General features: G+C 50.0%; 1 protein-coding gene across 1 annotated transcript in view; it reads left to right on the top strand.

The window, feature by feature from the left end:
* Creb3l1 (cAMP responsive element binding protein 3 like 1) overlaps positions 1–19,427 on the top strand; it is a 42,015-nt gene that overhangs the window by 11,674 nt on the left and 10,914 nt on the right. The window contains exons 2-3 of the mRNA XM_005064904.4: positions 10,976–11,204; positions 17,607–17,788. Coding sequence (XP_005064961.1) covers positions 10,976–11,204; positions 17,607–17,788 — 411 coding nt within the window. The remainder of the gene's footprint in view (positions 1–10,975; positions 11,205–17,606; positions 17,789–19,427) is intronic.

Genomic DNA, 19,427 nt, shown 5'->3' with positions numbered 1-19,427 from the left:
GTCTGTCTCCTTGTTCATAACCTCTGAGCTGCATCACCCTGACAATAATAGGAGGCGGGCCTTACGGTGCTTCAAATTATGATTCCTTTTGGCTAGAGCGATGCTCTTCAAGAAGGACAAGGGTAGGCATTAGTCACACACTGGGTGGAGAAAGAAGGCAGGGCAGCTGGCTTGGGTGCATAAGCTGGGTTAGGAGTCTCCCCTTGAGGGCCTACAGAAATCCAAAACCCCAACACTGAAGCCATAGCCTAATTCCCAGGAGAACCCAGGAGTCCCACACCTTCCCAGAAGGATGGGAGGATATAAGGAGAGAAAATGCCACTTGTTCCAAAAATAAAACCTGAGGACAACTCAGACAGGCTGGGCCTCGAGGAAGCCAGAAGCTGAAGAGTGAGTATGCCGAGGAGGGGGAAGAGGCCAGGAGAATTGCAGCCAGAGCCAAGTGCTAGGCTCCAGCCTAGAAGACCTTCCAGCTGGTCAGGAACCAAAAAGGAGCAGATCCAGCTAGCTGACCAGCAGGCCCCGTATATACTCATAGACCTGCCTCTCCAACACTGAGTGGGGTCTGTGTACCCTACATAACTTCTCTGTCTTGGCTTAAACACAAAAAGGTCTTAGGCCAGAACAACGTGAAAAATAGTATAACACACCACCACCCCTTCCCCCAGGGAGGAACCCAAGGAGGGAGTCCAGGCCAATGGAAACTCTGCCTGGAGCAGGAGTGGTCTGGCAGCAGAGCAGAATTCAGGACACTCATTCCTAGATGCTGTACTGCAGAAGAAGGGCCCTAAGTCCATTAACTTGTTGACACATGCCTTCATTCACCCACACAGCTAGTCTCCAAACACCTGCATTCTCCCTGAGCATGCAGGCATTGGATACACCCAAAAGAACTGAGCCCAGCAGGCTAGGCACAGGACCCCATGCCTATAATCCCAATACTCGGGAGGCTGAGACAGGAGAATTGCAAGTTTGAGGTCATCCTGGGCTACATATCAAGACTTGGTCTGGAAAGTGGATGAGGGAAGGATTGCACACAGCCAGTCAGAGGCAACGTGAATGGGTCATTCCAAGCTACCCTATGGAATTTATGGATGGACATTGAGCAGGGGAATGACATGATTGTTTTAGGGTCTAGGCAATCACAACTATAGAAAGTGATCACACTTCCAAATACAGACCTACTTCCATGTCAGAAAGTCTTTCTGGAATGGGAAGCTGGCCTTCTTGCTCATCTCTCAGTCTGCAGAGCTGAACACAGTGAGAATTCAGTAAAGGCTGGACGAAGGTGTGTGTGATGGGTAATGAGGGTGACTGCTTGCCTTTATTCTCCAGAGCTCCGAGTGCCAACTCCAGCACTTGGCTCTCAGTGTCCTGAGCTGTCCCGAAGGCATCCTCTATCTAATACACATGCTCCAGCCTCTCCAGTAGCCAGACCGTAAGCTCTCATGCCTCAGTGGTGCTGGTCACAGCTAATCTGAGCCTTGGGCAGTATCCTCACTGCTATAGCTTCCTCCTGGCACCCGCATAAGAGTTGGGCCACAGCAAAGGGCTGCCTTGTCAGATGATGGATGGGGTTGACTGGGAACCTGAGGATCTGTGGTCTAACCAGGGCAGGTTACTGGTGACAGGAGGGAAAGGTAGATGACTAGATGACCAGGCGGAGGACTGCAGAGGTGGTCTATGCCCTTCTTTTTTTTTTTTTTTTTTTTTTTTGGTTTTTCGAGACAGGGTTTCTCTGTATTGTTTTAGAGGCTGTCCTGGAACTCACTCTGTAGACCAGGCTGGCCTCAAACTCACAGAGATCCGCCTGCCTCTGCCTCCCGAGTGCTGGGATTAAAGGCGTGCGCCACCAACGCCCGGCGGTCTATGCCCTTCTAGGACCTTGCTTGGCATAGAAGTAGCCTGCAGTGGGTGCCAGCTTACCCACTCTCTTTTTCCAGCGTACACTGGCACGAAAAAAAGGCTCCAGTCTCCACAACAGCCACTCCTCCAATACCAGCTGCTACTGTCCCAGCCCCAAACAAACCTGGGACTCCCAAACCTCTTGCTTGGGCTCACGTGATTCGGTCAGCTCAGGCACATGGCCTAGTGGGCTTTTAGGCCTGGGAGCATGTGAGATGTGGCATGTGACCATGTGTCTATGTGAGCCTGTAAGGGATGACTTCACACGTGTGTGTTTCTTGTGTTGTGTTTCTTATTGTTTTGGTTTTTGAGCTAGCTCACTTTGTGTAATCCTGGCTGACTTTAAATTCACAGAGATCCACCTGCCTCTGCCTCCCAGGTGCTGGTATTAGAGGTGTGCATTGCCACACTTGGTCCTTGGTGGCTTTGTGGTACTGGTGATTGAGCCCAGGGCCCCGTGCACACTTAAATGCTCTCACCCCGAGCCACATCCCAAGCCCTGTGAATTTCTGTCCATCTCATCCCGTCTGGTAAATGTCCTCACTGAGCTGTGACTGCCTGTTGTGTACACCCGTGTAAACTGGGGTGGTGTAGTGTGCATATGATTGACGCCGTGCAATACAAGTCTCAGTGCATCGGCTGTGGGCATGGGGTCGTCTGCATCTCTCATTTGTCATGTCAGAGAAATGGAGATTTCCTGGGTGGAACCCTCCCCCGTCACCAGGTCTGTGTCGCAGTGCACACATAAACAGGTGTAGACATGTGTACTCATCATGCACTCACAGAAGCATCCCTGTTTATTTGGACTTAGGTTGCATGGTTAATAGGTCAATAAGGGAAAAACAGGACAACTCAGCACTCTCCTTCCTTGACTTGTAGAAGAAAGGTTGATAGTGAGGGTAATTAGAATTACAGACTCCCTGTAACTCTCACACCTGCCCGGAGGGCTCCAGGAAGGGTTTACCCCTTCTAGGCCAGAGAAGCTAGACAAAGACAAACTGACTCTTAACTGCCCCCTAACACCTTACTTCAGGAGGGACACAAACTATAACCCAGTAGAAACCTGGGCAATCCACCTAACATTGCCTGGGCCTCAGAACAGAGCCGGGTAGATAGATCTCCTTCTGGGGCCTCCTGAATTTGGGCCCAATGTCTATTCCCTTTTGCCAGGCAGCCAAGAGCCTAGCCCTTGAAGACAAGTTCTTAGTCTCCTAGGGCCCCCAAAGACCTGGATGGCGATGGCTTAAGGACAAAGAGATGTCCTGACAACTGGGGGCCCAGGAGCCCACCCCTCTCTGCAGTCCTGGCTGTGTGCACCCTCACCCAACTCCCACCCACACTCACAGCGGTGACTCACAGCGGTAGCCCTTGGGCTTGAAATGGAGACAATTATCTGGTGGTCACTAGGCAAGTAACCGTCCGGGAATGTATGGGTCAGTGTGTTAGGGGACGAGAGGCGTCTGCCACAGCAGCCCTCCCCGGGAAGAGGGGAACGTGAGAGAACTCCCCTCCCATCTCTTCCCAGAGCTCACTCTCTCAGAAGGAATGTTCGCTGGGGATTTCCCCCACCCCTGATCCCATAGCTTAGTCTGGACCAATTCAGGTCTCCCTACCCAGCACAGACGCAATCTGTCTGGACCAGGTGTTGGGGTAGAAACCAGGACTGGGTGCAGGCGTCAGAGGACGAGGGGCTTGGGGGAAGGGACGCACGAGTGGCAGTTAGCGCGTACTCCAGCCGGTCGCTGAGCCCAGATACCTTTTCTGTCTGCACTGACCCCTATGGGAAAGGTTAAGGAAAAGGTCGCGTAAAGGAACGAGAGTGGTACAACCCTGGGAACGTCCCCTCTCACACCAGGGGCTGGTGCCTTGCGGCCCCTCCGTGCTACCCACTGGTAAGATTACTGGGAGAGGGGGTGGGGCAGAGCTAGAAGTGAGTTGCTCCCTCCCCATTCGCCTCTCATCACGGGTGGCCACGCGACTGATTAGGGTCTCCGGATACCGCAGAACTACCATCTCCGCTCTGCCCCAATCACAGACCAAGACCAGGCTGTACTCCCCCCCGCCTCAGGCAGGCTTCCCGGTCTAGAACCCTGCTCTGCGCAGCCGCGCTCTGAGCCAGGCGGGCGGTGGCTCGCTGTCTCCTCTCATTGGCCAGGAACTTCTCCTCTCTCACCAATGAGCAAGCGAGATTCCCGCGAGGGGCGGGGCCCAAGAGGCCAGTTTAGCCACGTAATTGCTGCGCGGGGCAAGCTGGACCCCTTATCCACCTCTAAAATTTAAAGGGCGGGCGGTTGAGCTGCGGCTCCAAGGGGAGGAGCAGCAGCCGGAGAGGTGGGGTGCGGGCCCGAGAGCCAGAGGCCTGGGACCTCTCCTTCCAGAGAGTAGAGCCGGCGCCGGCTGCGCGTGGCGGCCGAGAAGGAGCTGATATTGGCACTAGTGTAGGAAAAAGTCTTTGAGGAGGAGGGAAATGTCTCCTTCCCTGGCTTCCCACTCTTGTTGCCTGTATGAAAAGGCACCCCCGAAGGCTGCCCACCCTAACAGAACACTGCTCCCCTCAAACGTTGGCATGAGACCCTCTATGAACTCCTGGCCACCGGCCTTTCTTCCCCAGCTCCACCCCCAATTTCCATCAGACAGTCTAAATCTGATTCTTGTGTGTCTGTGTTAGCGGGGTGGGGGTGGGGGGCTGGCTAGCGAGAGAGCGTCTAGGGCCAGAGCTGGGGAGGTCTGAAGTCTCTAGAGAGGGCTTTGCGGGGATGGAGGGAGAGAACACAGGGGGAACCCCCCCCCGGGCGCAATCCCAGAGTGGCGGAGACCCCCGCCCGAAATATTGACTACTCACTGTGTGACTATGGTAAATGGCTTCCTCTCTCTGGTCCTTAGCTTTCTCATTAGTAAAATGGGTTGAGGGACATGGACCATTAACTTTCTCAGGTTGTCTGCTTCCTGCTGTCTCGAACCATAACTGATCTGTATGTCCGAGAGGTCAGACATCAAACAGAAACAGGCTACAGTATTCAGTGAGCAGCTACTGGTGGCCATGCTTCCATGAGAGACAGATGAGTCTAGGTGCGATGTGACACGACCCCCATCCTCCCAGCACTCCAGGAACCCTGGAGGACTGAGCGCGGAGCGTCCTCCACCCCACCCTGCCTGCCCCTTGGCCGCCCTCCTCTTCTGCTTGGCTCCCACGGCTCGGGAAGCTCCAGCAGGCTGAGCTTTGGCTGCTGTTTCTAGCAGGTGGGGTGGGGGCGCCTCATAACACCCGGCCGACTGAGGCCCCTTAGCAAGTTCCTTTGGGTATCCCCAAAAGGGGGTCATTCTCGTTCATCTTCCTGAAACTGGAAACTGCAGGGACCCCTTTCCCAGACTGGAGGGTGCTGGCTCTCCTCTTCCAGGCCCCCGGGAAGGGGCTTGGCAAACCCTTATCGCCTGCGGAGCAGCTGCTGGAGAAATACTGTAGCCGCTGACTCACGGCTCTTCCAGCTCTGCGCAACCCCCTCCCAGGGGCCCCACCGCAGCTTTTGAGAGAGTTCCCCACGCACGCCGAGTTCGGCTGGAAGGAAGCGCCCCCAGCTGGGCTGGCCTGGTTCTGCCGCAGATGTGGACCGCTCAGTGCTGGCTGGGCATGATGGTTGTTGGTGATGGAGCATATACCATCCTAAAGCGTTTCTGTGTGGATTCTCGGTTGTAGAGACATGTTCAGCCCCTGATCTCTCTTACCGCACCACCCAAGCGCTCCTGAACAGCTAGTCCACCAGCGGTCTTGCTCTGAGACGCAAGGCTCTGCCCCTGCATCTCTATTGAATGAGTGTCTGGCAGGTGAACAGGGCACAGTCGGGCAGAAGTCAGGCTATTTCCAAACAGGAAAAGGTGTGTGGTGACTGGAGAAGATCTGGGTAGTAAGGACCATGGACAATTTCTGGTTTTGTCTGGCAGCTCCCGGGCCCCAGATTCCCTATCGTCAAATACCTTTACTCCTTGGGGAATGGTGCCACTTAAATGAAATGAAGGCAGGAGTGGGTCGTGGCTCTGTTGGTGAGGGTGGCTGCCTAGAATACACAGGGCCTTGGGTTCCAACCCCAGCACTCCGTGGAGGCAAAAGGATCAGAAATTCAAGGTCATCGTGGTTACAGAGGGGGTGGGGATATATGAAAACACTTTGGAAGATTTAAATAAAAACAAATGTTTAAATGATTCCTGGGAGAACAGAAGTGGGAGGGCAGACTATACCAATGGCGTCTCTGGATTTGTTTTGTCCTGGAGTCTCTCACCTTACTTGTTCAGAGGAGACACTCAAGCCATCTCCCTCTGTAGACTCTAAGCTCACGCCCAGCGTTTAGAGGCTGCTGTTTCATAGTAATAACTACCAAGTGTTGAGCACTTACTACCCACCAAGTGCCGTTCTGAGAGCTTCGTGTGTATTCATTCTCTTTATCTCATAATCATATGAAGCGAGTACTAAGCATGTGGCCCACACTTGATCCCCGTGGCAATGCTGCAGGTGGGAACTATATTTCCCTCTTCTGGATGAGGAAACTGAGGCACAGAAAAGTTAAAAAATCAGCATGAAATGGAGCTAAGAGTTGAAAACAAGTTTACATGGTTGCAGCTCATTCGTTCCTGGCTCCTCAAAGACAGTTCATCTGGTGCTGAGCCTTTTCCTGAAGCAGAAGGCACTGGACACCCCTGCCTCCTAGGGACAGGCTCCTAACAGTTCAGGACACAGAAAGCTGATGACTCGACATGGAGCCAATCCCACAGAGCCAGCACTTTGATTGACCAGGTGGCAATGCAGAGCTGAAGCAACCCCCACCCGTTCTCATTCAGCCAACCCGCAAAACCATTCATGAACAATAGCCACACTGTGTTGCACATCTATGACTCATCAAAGGGAAAAAGCATCTACTATGTGTTGACCCTGGAGTGTTTTATTAATGATATGACCTTTGTTGACTTATGACAGTTTGAGAAACTGTCCTAAACCCTTACTCATATGTGGCTTAATTCCCACAATAACCTTAGCAAGGGAAACTATTATCAGCCCCATTATGTACAGAGGAGGTTAAAACATGGGTTAACTAGGGGCTGGAGACCTGGTTTCGAGGTTAAGCGCTCTGCCTGCTCTTCCAGAGGACCCAAGTTCAATTCCCAGCACCCACATGGCAGCTTTTTTGTTTGTTTGTTTGTTTGGTTTTTTTCGAGACAGGGTTTCTCTGTATTGTTTTGGAGCCTGTCCTGGAACTCGCTCTGTAGACCAGGCTGGCCTCGAACTCACAGAGATCCCCCTGCCTCTGCCTCCCGAGTGCTGGGATTAAAGGCGTGTGCCACCAACGCCCGGCTAGCTGTTTATTTCTGAGAAAGGAATTTGACATCTTTATCAAGTATATGCATAGCTGAAGTTAATATTTTGCCAGCTTTTTTGCTTTGGTATGTGTGGTGCATTCTGATCCTTTCTACTTATTTTGTATTTTATTCTGTACTATTTTTTCTTAAATTATGGTCATAAATGCCCACGTGAACAGGGGGCCAGTGTATATAATTTAGATCTTACAAAGCACTTGCTTAGCATACAAAGCACCCCAGATGAAAATTAAAATCATGCTTTACCTGTGTGTAGAAGCTTAAAGAGCTGATTGGTGGAAGCGGCTTGAGCTGGCAGAGGAAACGGGCTGGGGAGAGGGGTCGTGGGGACAGGCAGTGACAAAGGAGTGGGAGCTAATGTTTTGTAGCACAGTGGGGCTGCTGTGGTTGACAACGATTAATTATATGCATCAAAATAGCTAGCAGACAGCATTTTCAGTGCTCCACCAAAAAAGGATATGTGTTTAAGGTGATGGATATGCCCCATTAACCAATCTGTGCATTGGCACATGTAATGAAATGTCAAAGTCTGCCCCACAGATATGTACTATTATTGTGTGTCAAGGAAAATTTTCTAAGTATATTTTTTAAGTTTTGGTCATGGCCCACTAAATTGATTTTGTAAGCTATTAGTGAGTCACCCCTTGCAGCTTACACAAATGGAGTCAACAGCTAGAAGGATCGAGGCCAGGATTCAAACCTCAGTGAGATGACTCCACAGCCAGGCCTTGGGATAAAGTACAGTTTGGGTAGGCGTGGCCGGTGCCTGAAACTCAAGAGACTCAGATCATGAGGTTTTTTGTTGTTTTTATTTTTTATTTTTTTATTTTTTTGGTGTTTACGAGACAGGGTTTCTCTGTGTTGTTTTGGAGGCTATCGGTCCAGCCTGGCCTCGAGCTCACAGAGATCCTCCTGCCTCTGCCTCCCGAGTGCTGGGATTAAAGGCGTGCACCACCACCACCGCCCGGCCAGATCATGAATTTGAAGCCAACCTGGACTACATAACAAGACCCTATCTCAAAAATAGACAGGGGGCGGGGTGGTGGTGGTGCACGCCTTTAATCCCAGCACTCTGGAGGCAGAGGCAGGCGGATCTCTGTGAGTTTGAGGCCGGGCTGGTCTGACAGCCTCCAAAACAATACAGAGAAACCCTGTCTCATAAAACAAAAAACAAAAAACAAAACAAAAAAAACCAGACAGGAGAGATGGCTCAGAGGTTAAGAGCACTGGCTGCTCTTCCAGAGGACCTGAGTTCAATTCCCAGCAACCACATGGTGGCTCACAACCATCTATAATGAGATCCAGTGCCCTCTTCTGGCATGCTGGGATACATGCAGATAGAGCACTGTATACATAATAAATAAATCTTAGAAAAGAAACTGCTCCCCCCCCCAAAAAAAAACCCAGACAGGAGGGCTGGAGAGAGGGCTCAGCAGCTAAGAGTACTTGTTGCTCTCGAGGCAGGCCAGGTTTAATTCTCGGTGTCCATATGGGAGCTAGCAACTGTCTGTAACTCTAGTTCCAAGGGATCCAAAGCCCTCTCTGGCACCTCCTTCAAGGACACCAGGCAAGTACGGAGTGCACGTACATACATGCAGGCAAATCACCCACATACATAAGCTAATTTACATAAAAAGGCAGGCAGGTGGTGGTTGGGGAATAACCAGAAAGACTTGGTCCTGAAACCTGGGCTAGGAGTAAAAGAGCAGATGACAGAGACAGACAGTGGAGCTGGGCAGGATCAGGTGGGGTTTTGCTCCCGTTAGGGCTGTAACCTGAAATCTCAGTGTGTTTGTTATGCACAGCACGGGGAGTCGGGGGAGGTCAGCTAGTCTGGGAAGGAGGGGTCTGCAGGTTTCTTAGGGAGCAGTCTTAGAATGTAACATCTGGAGGAGGAAGCCACAGTCGCTAGTCTTTGTCCACACTGATCAATAACTCATAATTGCTTAAACCCAGACTCCATAGAAAAGCTTTACACTTTCTTTTGAGCCTTTGTCCATTGCCACATGGGACTCAGGTCTTGAAGTCCATGCCAAAATACACATTCAGTCAGGACTTCACTCACTCAGGGCTGTCTCTATTCCTACTTCAGTCAGTAACATTCATGAGGACCTGAGTTAAATCCCTTCAGCTCCCTTGAAAGGGGCATGGTACCTCATGCCCATAATCTCAGAATGGGAAGGCAGAGACAGGAGAATTGCAGCAGGGCTAACTAGCCTAGCCCACTTGGTGAGTTCCAAGCCTGTATCAAAAATCCAGGTGGTGGGAAAGGGGAAGGGGAGAGGCTGGAGAGATGACTCAGCAGTTAAGACCACTGGCTGCTCTTGCTGAGGGCTCCAGTTTGGTCCCAGTACTCATATGTGGGCTCACAATCATCTGTAACTCCAGTTCCAGGGGACCAGACTTCCATGGGCAACGGGCATACATGAGGTACACGGGCATACATGTAGGCAAAAGACTCATATATACAAAATAAAAACAAAGAAAAAATTTTAATCTAGGTGGATGGAACTGCAGGCTTCCAAGGTTCCCTGTGACAGGCAGCAAAACTTGGGCTCTTGTCACATTACCTCTGCTGCCTGAGTCTATTTTCCAGTCCACCCATGTCCTTCATAGGCATTATTTGTGACTTTTGTCCTGTCTGTCTGTTGGCACCCCTCCCCAGGTGTGTGTGTGTGTGTGTGTGTGTGTGTGTATGTGTGTGTGTGTGTGTGTGTGTGTGTGTGTGTATGTGTGTGTGTGTGTGTGTAGGCCAGAGGGCAACTTGATTTTTCAGGTTCCATCCACTTTGATTTTTAAAAATGATTTACTTGTTTTTATTTAATGTATGTGAGTGTTTTGCTTTCATGTTTGTATGCGCACTATCTGTGTGCTTGGTTCCTATGGGTCAGGAGAAGGCATCAGATTCTCTGGAGCTGGAGCTACAGATGCTTGTGAGGAGTCACCATGTGGATGCTGGGAACCAAACCTGGATCCTCTGCAAGAACCGCAAATGCTCTTAACTGCTCAGCCATCTCTCCAGACCCTAATTAAAAATAAACAAATACAAATGTTAAACGTGAGGACGTTGATGAGATTGTTCAGTGAGTAAAGTCACTTGTCTACATGCCTAGCAGTCAGAATTTACTTCTACAATCCCACATAAAGAAAAGAGGAATGGGGGGCTGGAGAGATGGCTCAGTGGTTCAGAGCACTGCCTGCTCTTCCAAAGGTCCCAAGTTCCATTCCCAGCAACCACATGATGGGACACATGTGTAATGAGATTTGGTGCCCTCTCTGGCCTGCAGGCACACATATAGGCAAACACTGTGAACAACCCCTCAAAGTTATCCTCTGACATCCACACATATATATGCTGTGGTGTGCAAGTCTACATACCCTATGATGATGACAATTGCTTTTTTGAGAAGTGTCTCTATATAGCCCTGGCTGTTCTGGAACTCACTCTATAGACCAATCTATCCACAAACTCACAGAGCTCCACCTGCCTCTACCTCCTGAGTACTGGGATTAAAGGGGTGTACCACTATGCCCAGCAATAAAAAATTTAAAAAGAAGAAAAATGAGAGAGGAGCTGTTGAAGTTGGTCATAGGGAGAGTGGTGGTGACGTAACCACATGAATGGCAGGGAGAAAAGAATGAAGGGGTGACTATCACAACCGTACCCCCTCTCCAAGCCAAACTGAGTTTTCCCCTCCCTCCCCAGCACTTCCCGGAGCACCTGGACCACTTTGTGGAGAACATGGAGGACTTCTCCAATGACCTGTTCAGCAGTTTCTTTGATGACCCTGTGCTAGATGAGAAGAGCCCTCTACTGGACATGGAACTGGACTCCCCTGCTCCAGGCATCCAGGCTGAGCACAGCTACTCTCTAAGTGGGGATTCTGCACCCCAGAGCCCCCTTGTACCCATCAAGATGGAGGACACCACCCAAGGTAAGATGAGCAAGAGCCCAAGAGGGAGGAAGTTTCTGGGGGGACCAAAGCAGCCCAAGACTCCCAGGGCATCTGCCTACAAAACCCTTCCAGCAGGGTGCAGTTCCTGACCTTTTGACCCCCTGAAATCAAAACCACTTGGCCATTTCTAAGGGCATGCCCTGGCTTCAGTCAGCAATCAGTTCACAAAGATTGGTCCTTAGGCATCAATGTCACTAACAGCCTGTTCAAATGTAGAGCCTGGGGCTGCTGGGGGTGACTTAGGGGCTAATGTGCCTGCCACTCAAGCCTGAGGGCCTGAGTTTGGATCTCCAGCAACCACATAAAAGCTGGTAGTGGTGGGTCCTGTAACCATAGGGCAAGTGCATGGAGGAAAAGAACAAACTGGGAGACAGGTAGATCCTAGAAGCTTACTGACCAGAGAACTTCAGATTCAGAGAAACTTTGCCTCAAACAACACTTTGGAGATCAATAGAGGAAGACACATAACAGCCACCCATCTCTGTCCTCTGTAGGCACAAACACACACACATGAACATGTACCGGTGTCCCCTCCTATACATAAAATAAAATAAAATAAAACCTGGCTGTAGTGGTGCACACCCTTCATCTCAGCACTCAGGATAGAGACAGTCAGATCTCTGTGAATTTTAGCCCAGCCTGAGTTACATAGTGAGTTCCAGGACAACTAGAGCTACATATAGAGACCCTGTCTTAAAAAAACAAATAAAATAAACCACAATAATGATAATAAATGCAGAGCTGCAGCCAGTCCAGCATGGTAGTGTGTGTTGGTAACAGCATTTGGGGCTAGATAGGGTGGATGGTAAGTCTGAGGCCAGTCTGGTCTGCATAGTGAGACCTTGTCTCCAAACACATAAACTACAAACAAGTGAGGGCTGGAGAGAAGGCACAGCCACTCCTTCTGGGTAAGAGCTCTGGCTGCTCTTCCAGAGGTCCTGAGTTCAATCCCCAGCAACCACAAGGTGGCTCACAACCATCTGTAATCAGATCGGATGCCCTCCTCTGTTAAGCAAACAGACATGCAGGCAGGGCACTTATACATAAAGAAATAAATATTTTAAATGAAATTCAGTTACACAGGAGACTGAAATAGGAGTATAGAAGGTTCAAAGTCAACCTGGATACCTTAGTGAGATCCTATCTCAAACTTACCAAAAGAAAAAGTGCCTGGAGATAGTGGAGTCATGGTCCATGGTTCCCTACTCTGTAGAACACACTAGATTCAATCCTAAACAAACAAAAACCCAAATTGCATCCCCCACTCAGCCCCACCAAGTCTGAAACACTGTAGATGGGACCCAGCATATCAGGGATGCTGAGAACCACTGATTTAGAGCCAATAGTGGGGTAATTGAATAATAGATGAAGCTTGGCATGATGGCATAAAAACCTGCGATCCCAGCACTTGGGAAGCTGAGGCAAGGAAGATTATGAGTCTGAGGCCAGGACTGGCTACATAGCAAGTTCCAGAGCAGCTTTGGATTACAACACAGACCTACCTCAAATAATGACCATAACTACAAAAATCGTCATCCTGAATACGGACAAATTACAAAGAATCCAGAGTCTCCCATCTCCTTATACTAAGACAGGAAGGTAGTCCTGGTCCTGTCATTTTTCACTGAGCCTCTTTTTAAATTTTATTTATTTTTGTTTTCTGTCTATGGTTGTTATGTTTACATGTATGTATGTTAATCACATCCATTCAAAACGGGTGACAAACTCCCTGGAACTGGAGTTATAGACTGTTATGGGCTGCCATGTGGGTGCTAGGAATTGAACTCTGGGTCCTCTGAAAGAGCAGCTAGTGCTCTTAACCACTGAGCCATCTCTCCAGCCCCCAGATCTGTCTCTTAACCTCTAGAAGACCCAGTATCTCGGTATTCTTTGGGACCACAATAAATGTGTGCAGAGTATTCTGTTTCCATGGTGCCTATAGGTTCCCTGTTTGGTTTTACCTCACATTTGACCCATAAGGGAAAGACTCCATGAAAGTAGAGCTGTCTGGTTCACACTAGCAAACAGATACAGAATACAGTGCTAGAGCTAACCCTCTGGTTCTACTCTCTGCTCTTGCTGTCTTCCAGCCTTGGGAACAGCAAAGGCTGCTGGGTTGAGAACTCAGTAGGATTTTATGTGTGACCTGGTATTCCCATTAGCTTATGGGTGACCTTGAGTAAAGTCTTTAACTTTTCTGGACTTCTATTTCCTCCATTATAAGATGAAAATAGGAGCTAGAGCCAGGCGGTGGTGGCACACGCCTTTAATCCCAGCACTTGGGAGGCAGAGGCAGGTGGATCTCTGTGAGTTCCAGGCCAATCTGGTCTAGAGTGAGTTCCAGGACAGCCAGGACTGTTACACAGATAAACCCTGTCTCGAGAAACCAAAAAGAAAATAGGGGCCAGATAGATGACTCCAGCTAAGTGTGCATACTGCTCTTGCCTAGGACCTGAGTTCAGTTCCCAGCACCTGAGTAGGACTGTACACACTGCCTTGTAACTTAGCTTCAGGGAGACCTAGTGCCTCTGACCTTGAGGGTAGGTACCTGCAGTCCCACACAGTACTCCCACTCAGACACAGACATAGACATAATTTAATTTTTAAATCTAGGGGGAAAGTCTTTTTCTTTTCTTTTTTATTTTTTAAGGTTTATTTATTTTATGTGAGTGCTCTATCTGCATGTACACCTTTATGCCAGAAGAGGGCATCAGATAGATGGTTGTGAGTCACTATGTAGTTGCTGGGACTTCTGGAAGAGTAGCCAGTGCTCTTAACTGCTGAACCATCTCTCCAGATGAAAATAATATATACCTGAGAGTTCTGGACATGAATGAAAAAAAATAACCATAAATTTCCCATCTCCAGGCCCACGTGGGATATACATCAACAACCAGCCACTGGTTTTGGGGGGGAACATTAAAGTACCATTAATCTAGGAGTGGCTAGACCAATGAATGGAATTTGTTCATCTTCCTTTCCAGGGGACAGTGGCCTTGGGTGTGAGTTCTTGATTGTTCCATCTATTAAATGGGGAGAAAATGGTGCCTTCCCAGAGTCGTCGTTAGCTCATGAGCATTGGGGTCTTTGTCCTCCCTGCCAAGAAAGAGTTGTAGAAGGGTCCATGGCTTGGGACTGCTGAGATCCCAGATGCTCCCCGCACCTCAGCATCTGCCAAGTTCCTGGACCTCTGGGAGGTCTCAGACTCCAGCCTGGGAAGAGCAGGCATCTGATTTGGGCCCCTCTCATCCCATGACAGAGTCTCCATCCACCCTGCTGGCTGGCTCAGCAACTCTGCAGCCACCAAGGTCTATTTTTAAAGCAATTTGTCTGTGGCCCTTTGCGGGGGCAGCCTCCCAGTCAGCTTGGCTCTGTAATTTGAAAAGACTGTGGGTGTTCCTGGACCCTGGGGCTGCCTGTGGCCCAGGGCTGGGTTCTCAGTCTCCCAGCAGGAAGGAGCCTGCCCTCTGAGGTGGGACCAGGCAGCCTCTACCCATCTCCCCACCCATAGCAGACCTCAGAGTCCCCACCCTTCCCCCCCCCCACTCCTGCAAGCTGACCTCCTGGCTCATGCCTTACTGCTGCTTCTGCTGCAGTACTCCCTTGGAGTGGGAGACACCCGTGGCCCACCAGAAGAAAGATGAGGCATGCCAGCCCTTCAGCCCAGGTGAGGCCAAAAGACCCGCTCCATGACTGCATGTTAGGAGGTGGACTCTGCCATGGGAAAACCCAAGCATCCTCCTACTTCCATGAATCCCCATCACGGAGTCCTGTGGACTCACCCTTTGAACTTCGTTTCTGATGTCATGTGTGGTGGCCACCATGGAGAAAGCTATGGGTTCCATCCTCAGCACCAGCATAAGCTGGGCACAGTGCCCCACACCTGTAATCCTGATGCTTGGGAGGTGGAGGCAGGAGGACCAGGGTCATCAAGGTCATCCTCAGCTGCATAGCAAGTTCAGAGCCAGCCTGCACTGCTTGAGACCTAAAAAACAAGTATGTAAAAGGGGCTACAGAGACGGCTCACTGGTTAAGAGCACTGGCTCCTCTTCCAGAGGACCTAGGTTCAATTCCCATCACCCACATGGCAAATCATGACAGATCACAGCTGTCTGTAACTCCAGTTCCTGGGGATCTGACACCCTCAGACATACATACATACAGGCAGAACACCAATGTATGTGAAATAATTTTCTTAAAGCAACTTTTTTCTTCCAAGTCTTTCCTCTCTGTTCCCACTGCCTGCTTTGTCCAGGTCTCATCTTCTCTCTCCTGGACTGTTTGGTTCAACAGCACCCCCCCCCATATACCTCCCTGCCCATCTTGTCAGTCCCTGCCCCCACACCAGGAGATATAGCCAATCTGTTTGCTCCTTTTACGCAATTCGGTTTCACAGCTCACATGCAAATCTGAAAGTGACAAGCAACTGGGCAGTTCTTGAGGCCCCCAAATCTATGAAATTGATAATCTGGGGGTGTACATGGATGCTACTGCTTTTTGTAGAATTCTCTATATTGATTTCATCAGAACAGGAGTTCCTCTTAGCCAGCCTTCAGTCCATCTTGGCACAGAGGGTGGGGTGGAACGGTTCATGGTGGCTGAGTAGCAGTCGAAAGAGCCAGAGTTATTGTTGTAAATTGTTTAAAAAGTGGTGTGAGAGAGAAAGACACCGTGCAGCAGAGTTCAAGCAGAGGGGTTTTTATTAGGGAAAAGGGATTGTGAAAAGGGGAGATGGGAGGGGGAGACTGGACTCCAGGAACAGGAGCAGTGGAAGAGAGGAAGGAGGGAGGGACAGACAGATCGAGGGAGAAAAAGAGAGGAGGATGGGGGTGGGCAGGGCCTTTTTAAAAGGGAACACAGTCAATATGCACAGGTGGTGCTCTTAGTGGCTGCAGCTGAGGGTGTATCCTATCAGAAGTCCAAGGGCAGGCCAGTACAAATCCCTAAATACTAACTGTTACGTCTTTTAAATGACTAAGCCAAGGATTGGGCTGGAGAGATAGCGCAGAAGTTAACAAGCCCTTCGTCCCAGCACTCAGGTGGCACGGGCGGGCAGCTCTCCTCGAGTCTGAGGCCAGCATGGTCTACAAAGAGAGTTCCAGGACAGCCAGGCAGGTTACACAGAGAAACCCTGTCTCGAAACACTGGTTGCTCTTCCAGAGGTCCAGAGTTCGATTTCCAGCAACCATATATAAGGGCATTTGATGCCTTCTTCTGGCAAGTAAGCATATATGCAAATAGAACACTCATATACATTTAAAAACTACATAACTATATAGTAATAATTTTTTAAATTTTTTATCTGCAATACTTAATTTTTATTTATTTATTTATTTATTTATTTGGTTTTTCGAGACAGGGTTTCTCTGTGGCTTTGGAGGCTATCCTGGAACTCGCTCGGTAGACCAGGCTGGTCTTGAACTCACAGTGATCCGCCTGCCTCTGCCTCCCGAGTGCTGGGATTAAAGGCGTGTGCCACCAATACCCGGCATCTGCAATACTTAAATTTTTTAAAGATTTATTTATTATGTATACATTGTTCTGCCTGCACACCAGAAGAGGGCACCAGATCTCATTATAGATGGTTGTGAGCCACCATGTGGTTGCTGGGAATGGAACTCAGGACCTCTGGAAAAGCAGCCAGTGCTCTTAACCTCTAAGCCAACTCTCTAATCCTTAACACAATTTTAACATAATTAAACTAAATTCATGAATTCCAGCATGTTCAAACCCCTCTGTGGTTCCTCATCACGTTGGGATAGAGGGACATCTGCAGGACAGCTCCCAAGGCTGGATGTTAGGTGTCTTCCTCAGTCCCTCACCCATTAGTTTTAGACAGGGTCTCTTACTGAACCTGGAGCCCACTGATTGGCTAGACTGTGTGGCGAGCGAGCCCTGAAGGTGCTCTTGTGTCCGTCCCTCCATCACTGGACTGATAGGCATACGCTGCTGTGCCCAGCTTTTTATATGGGTGCTGGGGATGTGAACTAAGGTCCTCATTCTTGCACAGCAAGCCCTTTTGTGGGCTGAGCCATCTCCTCGGCCCTCCTTTCCTCATCTTAAAGATGAGGAAGCTGAGACTCGGAGAGGGTAAGCTGCTTGCCTAAGGTCACACGTCAGCGGGTCAGGGGAGGTCTAGGAGCTGTGGTCAGTGAGTGAGCACTGTTCAGTGAGCATTTAGATACAAAGATGCTCTGGCCACTTCTGGTTCCAGCCCACCCATCTCACTTCACCAGAGTGCCCCAGCTTTCCTGGCCACACCCAGATGGGCACTCCGACATCACTCCTCTGTCTGGGGTACTCACCAGCAAGCAGAAGTTGGTCAGAGCGCTCTGCTCTGGGAGCCCCTAACCGAGTCCTTCCCATTTCACCTTCCCCCAGATGTGGAGCGTGGAGCGTGGGCACTGGGACACAAGCTGTGCTCCATTATGGTGAAGCAGGAGCAGAGCCCGGAGCTGCCTGTTGACCCTCTGGCTGCCTCCTCTGCCATGGCTGCTGCCGCTATGGCCACCCCACCACTGCTGGGCGTCAGCCCCATCTCCAGGCTGCCCATCCCTCACCAGGTGAGCCTAGGGACTACTGATGGGGCTGAGGGGAGACAGAGGGGAGTGACACCCAGAGTCCTGGACTCCACCCCAGGACCCCATGAGCTACGAACCTTGGGGACTGAGGGCTCTCTGCCTCCCACAGTGACCACCCCTTCACCATCCTCCAGTAGGCACAAACAGCAGTGACCACCAAGCATGCTGGGCCCTCCTTGCATGCAGAGAAAGCTTGCAGGGCACCAGGCAGGGCTGAAGCTAGTTTTGAAGTCAAGGGCATCTGAAAGGGAAGGGAAATAGCCCAGGGTACTTCCTTGCCTGTTAAATTTCAGGATTTGGAGAAAAATCAAGATGTAAATGCAAAAAAATAGTGTTACATTTTAGTTTGTATTTAGATTAATAAGCCATGCTCATAACAAACCCTACCTCCACTTCTAGAGTGTATAGGTAACAGCACATTGTCTTCTCTCTTTTTTCTTCAGCTTCCTTCCCTGTAAAAGGTGCAAGTCACAGGCCTAAAATTCTATAGTTTAACAAATAAACAAACATTAATTCCTAGGCAGGAGCGTTGCCTCCTGCTGGCCACCTGGGTTCAAAGTAAGCAGTCATAAGCAAGAAGGTCACCCTTCCTGCTCCCAAGGCTGATGGACAGCCAGCTACATCCTTAGAGATTCCAGAACTGGCTCAGCCAAAATCAGGGGGAAGGAAATGGAGGCTCCCAGGAGTGAAGCCCCAAATCACAAAGTCAGAAATCTCGAAGCTGCTTTCCCAGCTTGGCCTGTCAGACCCTGGAGTGGAGGGTTTCCACTCTAACCAGTGCGGGGCCAGTCTGTGAGGTCATCTGAACCACTGGAGTGCCTCGGCCACTCTCCATCAGTCCTCTCATGTCCCCTCATCTGTAGGGGTGTAGACCAGGGAGTGGCCAAGCTCCTGGACACCTGCACTCCCCTGACTCGTCTTCACTGTCCTACGTTCAGCGCTTTCCCACACAGTGTGGTGGTCTCTGCTGCCAGCAGACCCAGTGGGGAGAGACAGTCCCGAGAGCCACACCCTCCTCACTGAAATCACCACTTACGTGCTATGTTGGTGAAGTTCACATGTACAAAACCACGCATGTTCCTGAAGCCCTTTCTGAAACAATGCTTTGGAATTTAAATAAATAGGAATACATGCTTGTTAAGAACACACATCTGAGCCAGGCCTTGGTGGCACACGCCTTTAATCCCAGCACTCGGGAGGCAGAGGCAGGTGGATGGATCTCTGTGAGTTTGAGGCCAGCCTGGTCTACAGAGCAACTTTCAGGACAGCCAGGGCTGTTACACAGAAAAACCCTGTCTAAAAAACAAGCAAACAAGCCGGGCGTTGGTGGCGCATGTCTTTATTCCCAGCACTCGGGAGGCAGAGGCAGGCAGATCTCTGTGAGTTTGAGGCCAACCTACAAAACAATACAGAGAAACCCTGTCTCGAAAAACCAAAAACCAAACAAACAAACAACCAAACAAAAAAGAACGTACATCTGGTCTCACCTGTGCCTTACTTAAAGCCCCTCAAGGGCTCTCACCGCTTCAAGCTTCCTTGTGTGAGCTCGACTCCCATTTGTGCCCAGGAACCACGTCACATTTTAGCTTCTCTGAGCCTCGGCCAGTTAGTTCCTCCTGAA

This window comes from Mesocricetus auratus, unplaced genomic scaffold (genome assembly GCF_017639785.1).
Source record: "Mesocricetus auratus isolate SY011 unplaced genomic scaffold, BCM_Maur_2.0 Super-Scaffold_100004, whole genome shotgun sequence".
Taxonomy (NCBI): Eukaryota; Metazoa; Chordata; class Mammalia; order Rodentia; family Cricetidae; genus Mesocricetus; species Mesocricetus auratus.
This window is presented reverse-complemented; position numbering and strand designations above follow the sequence as displayed.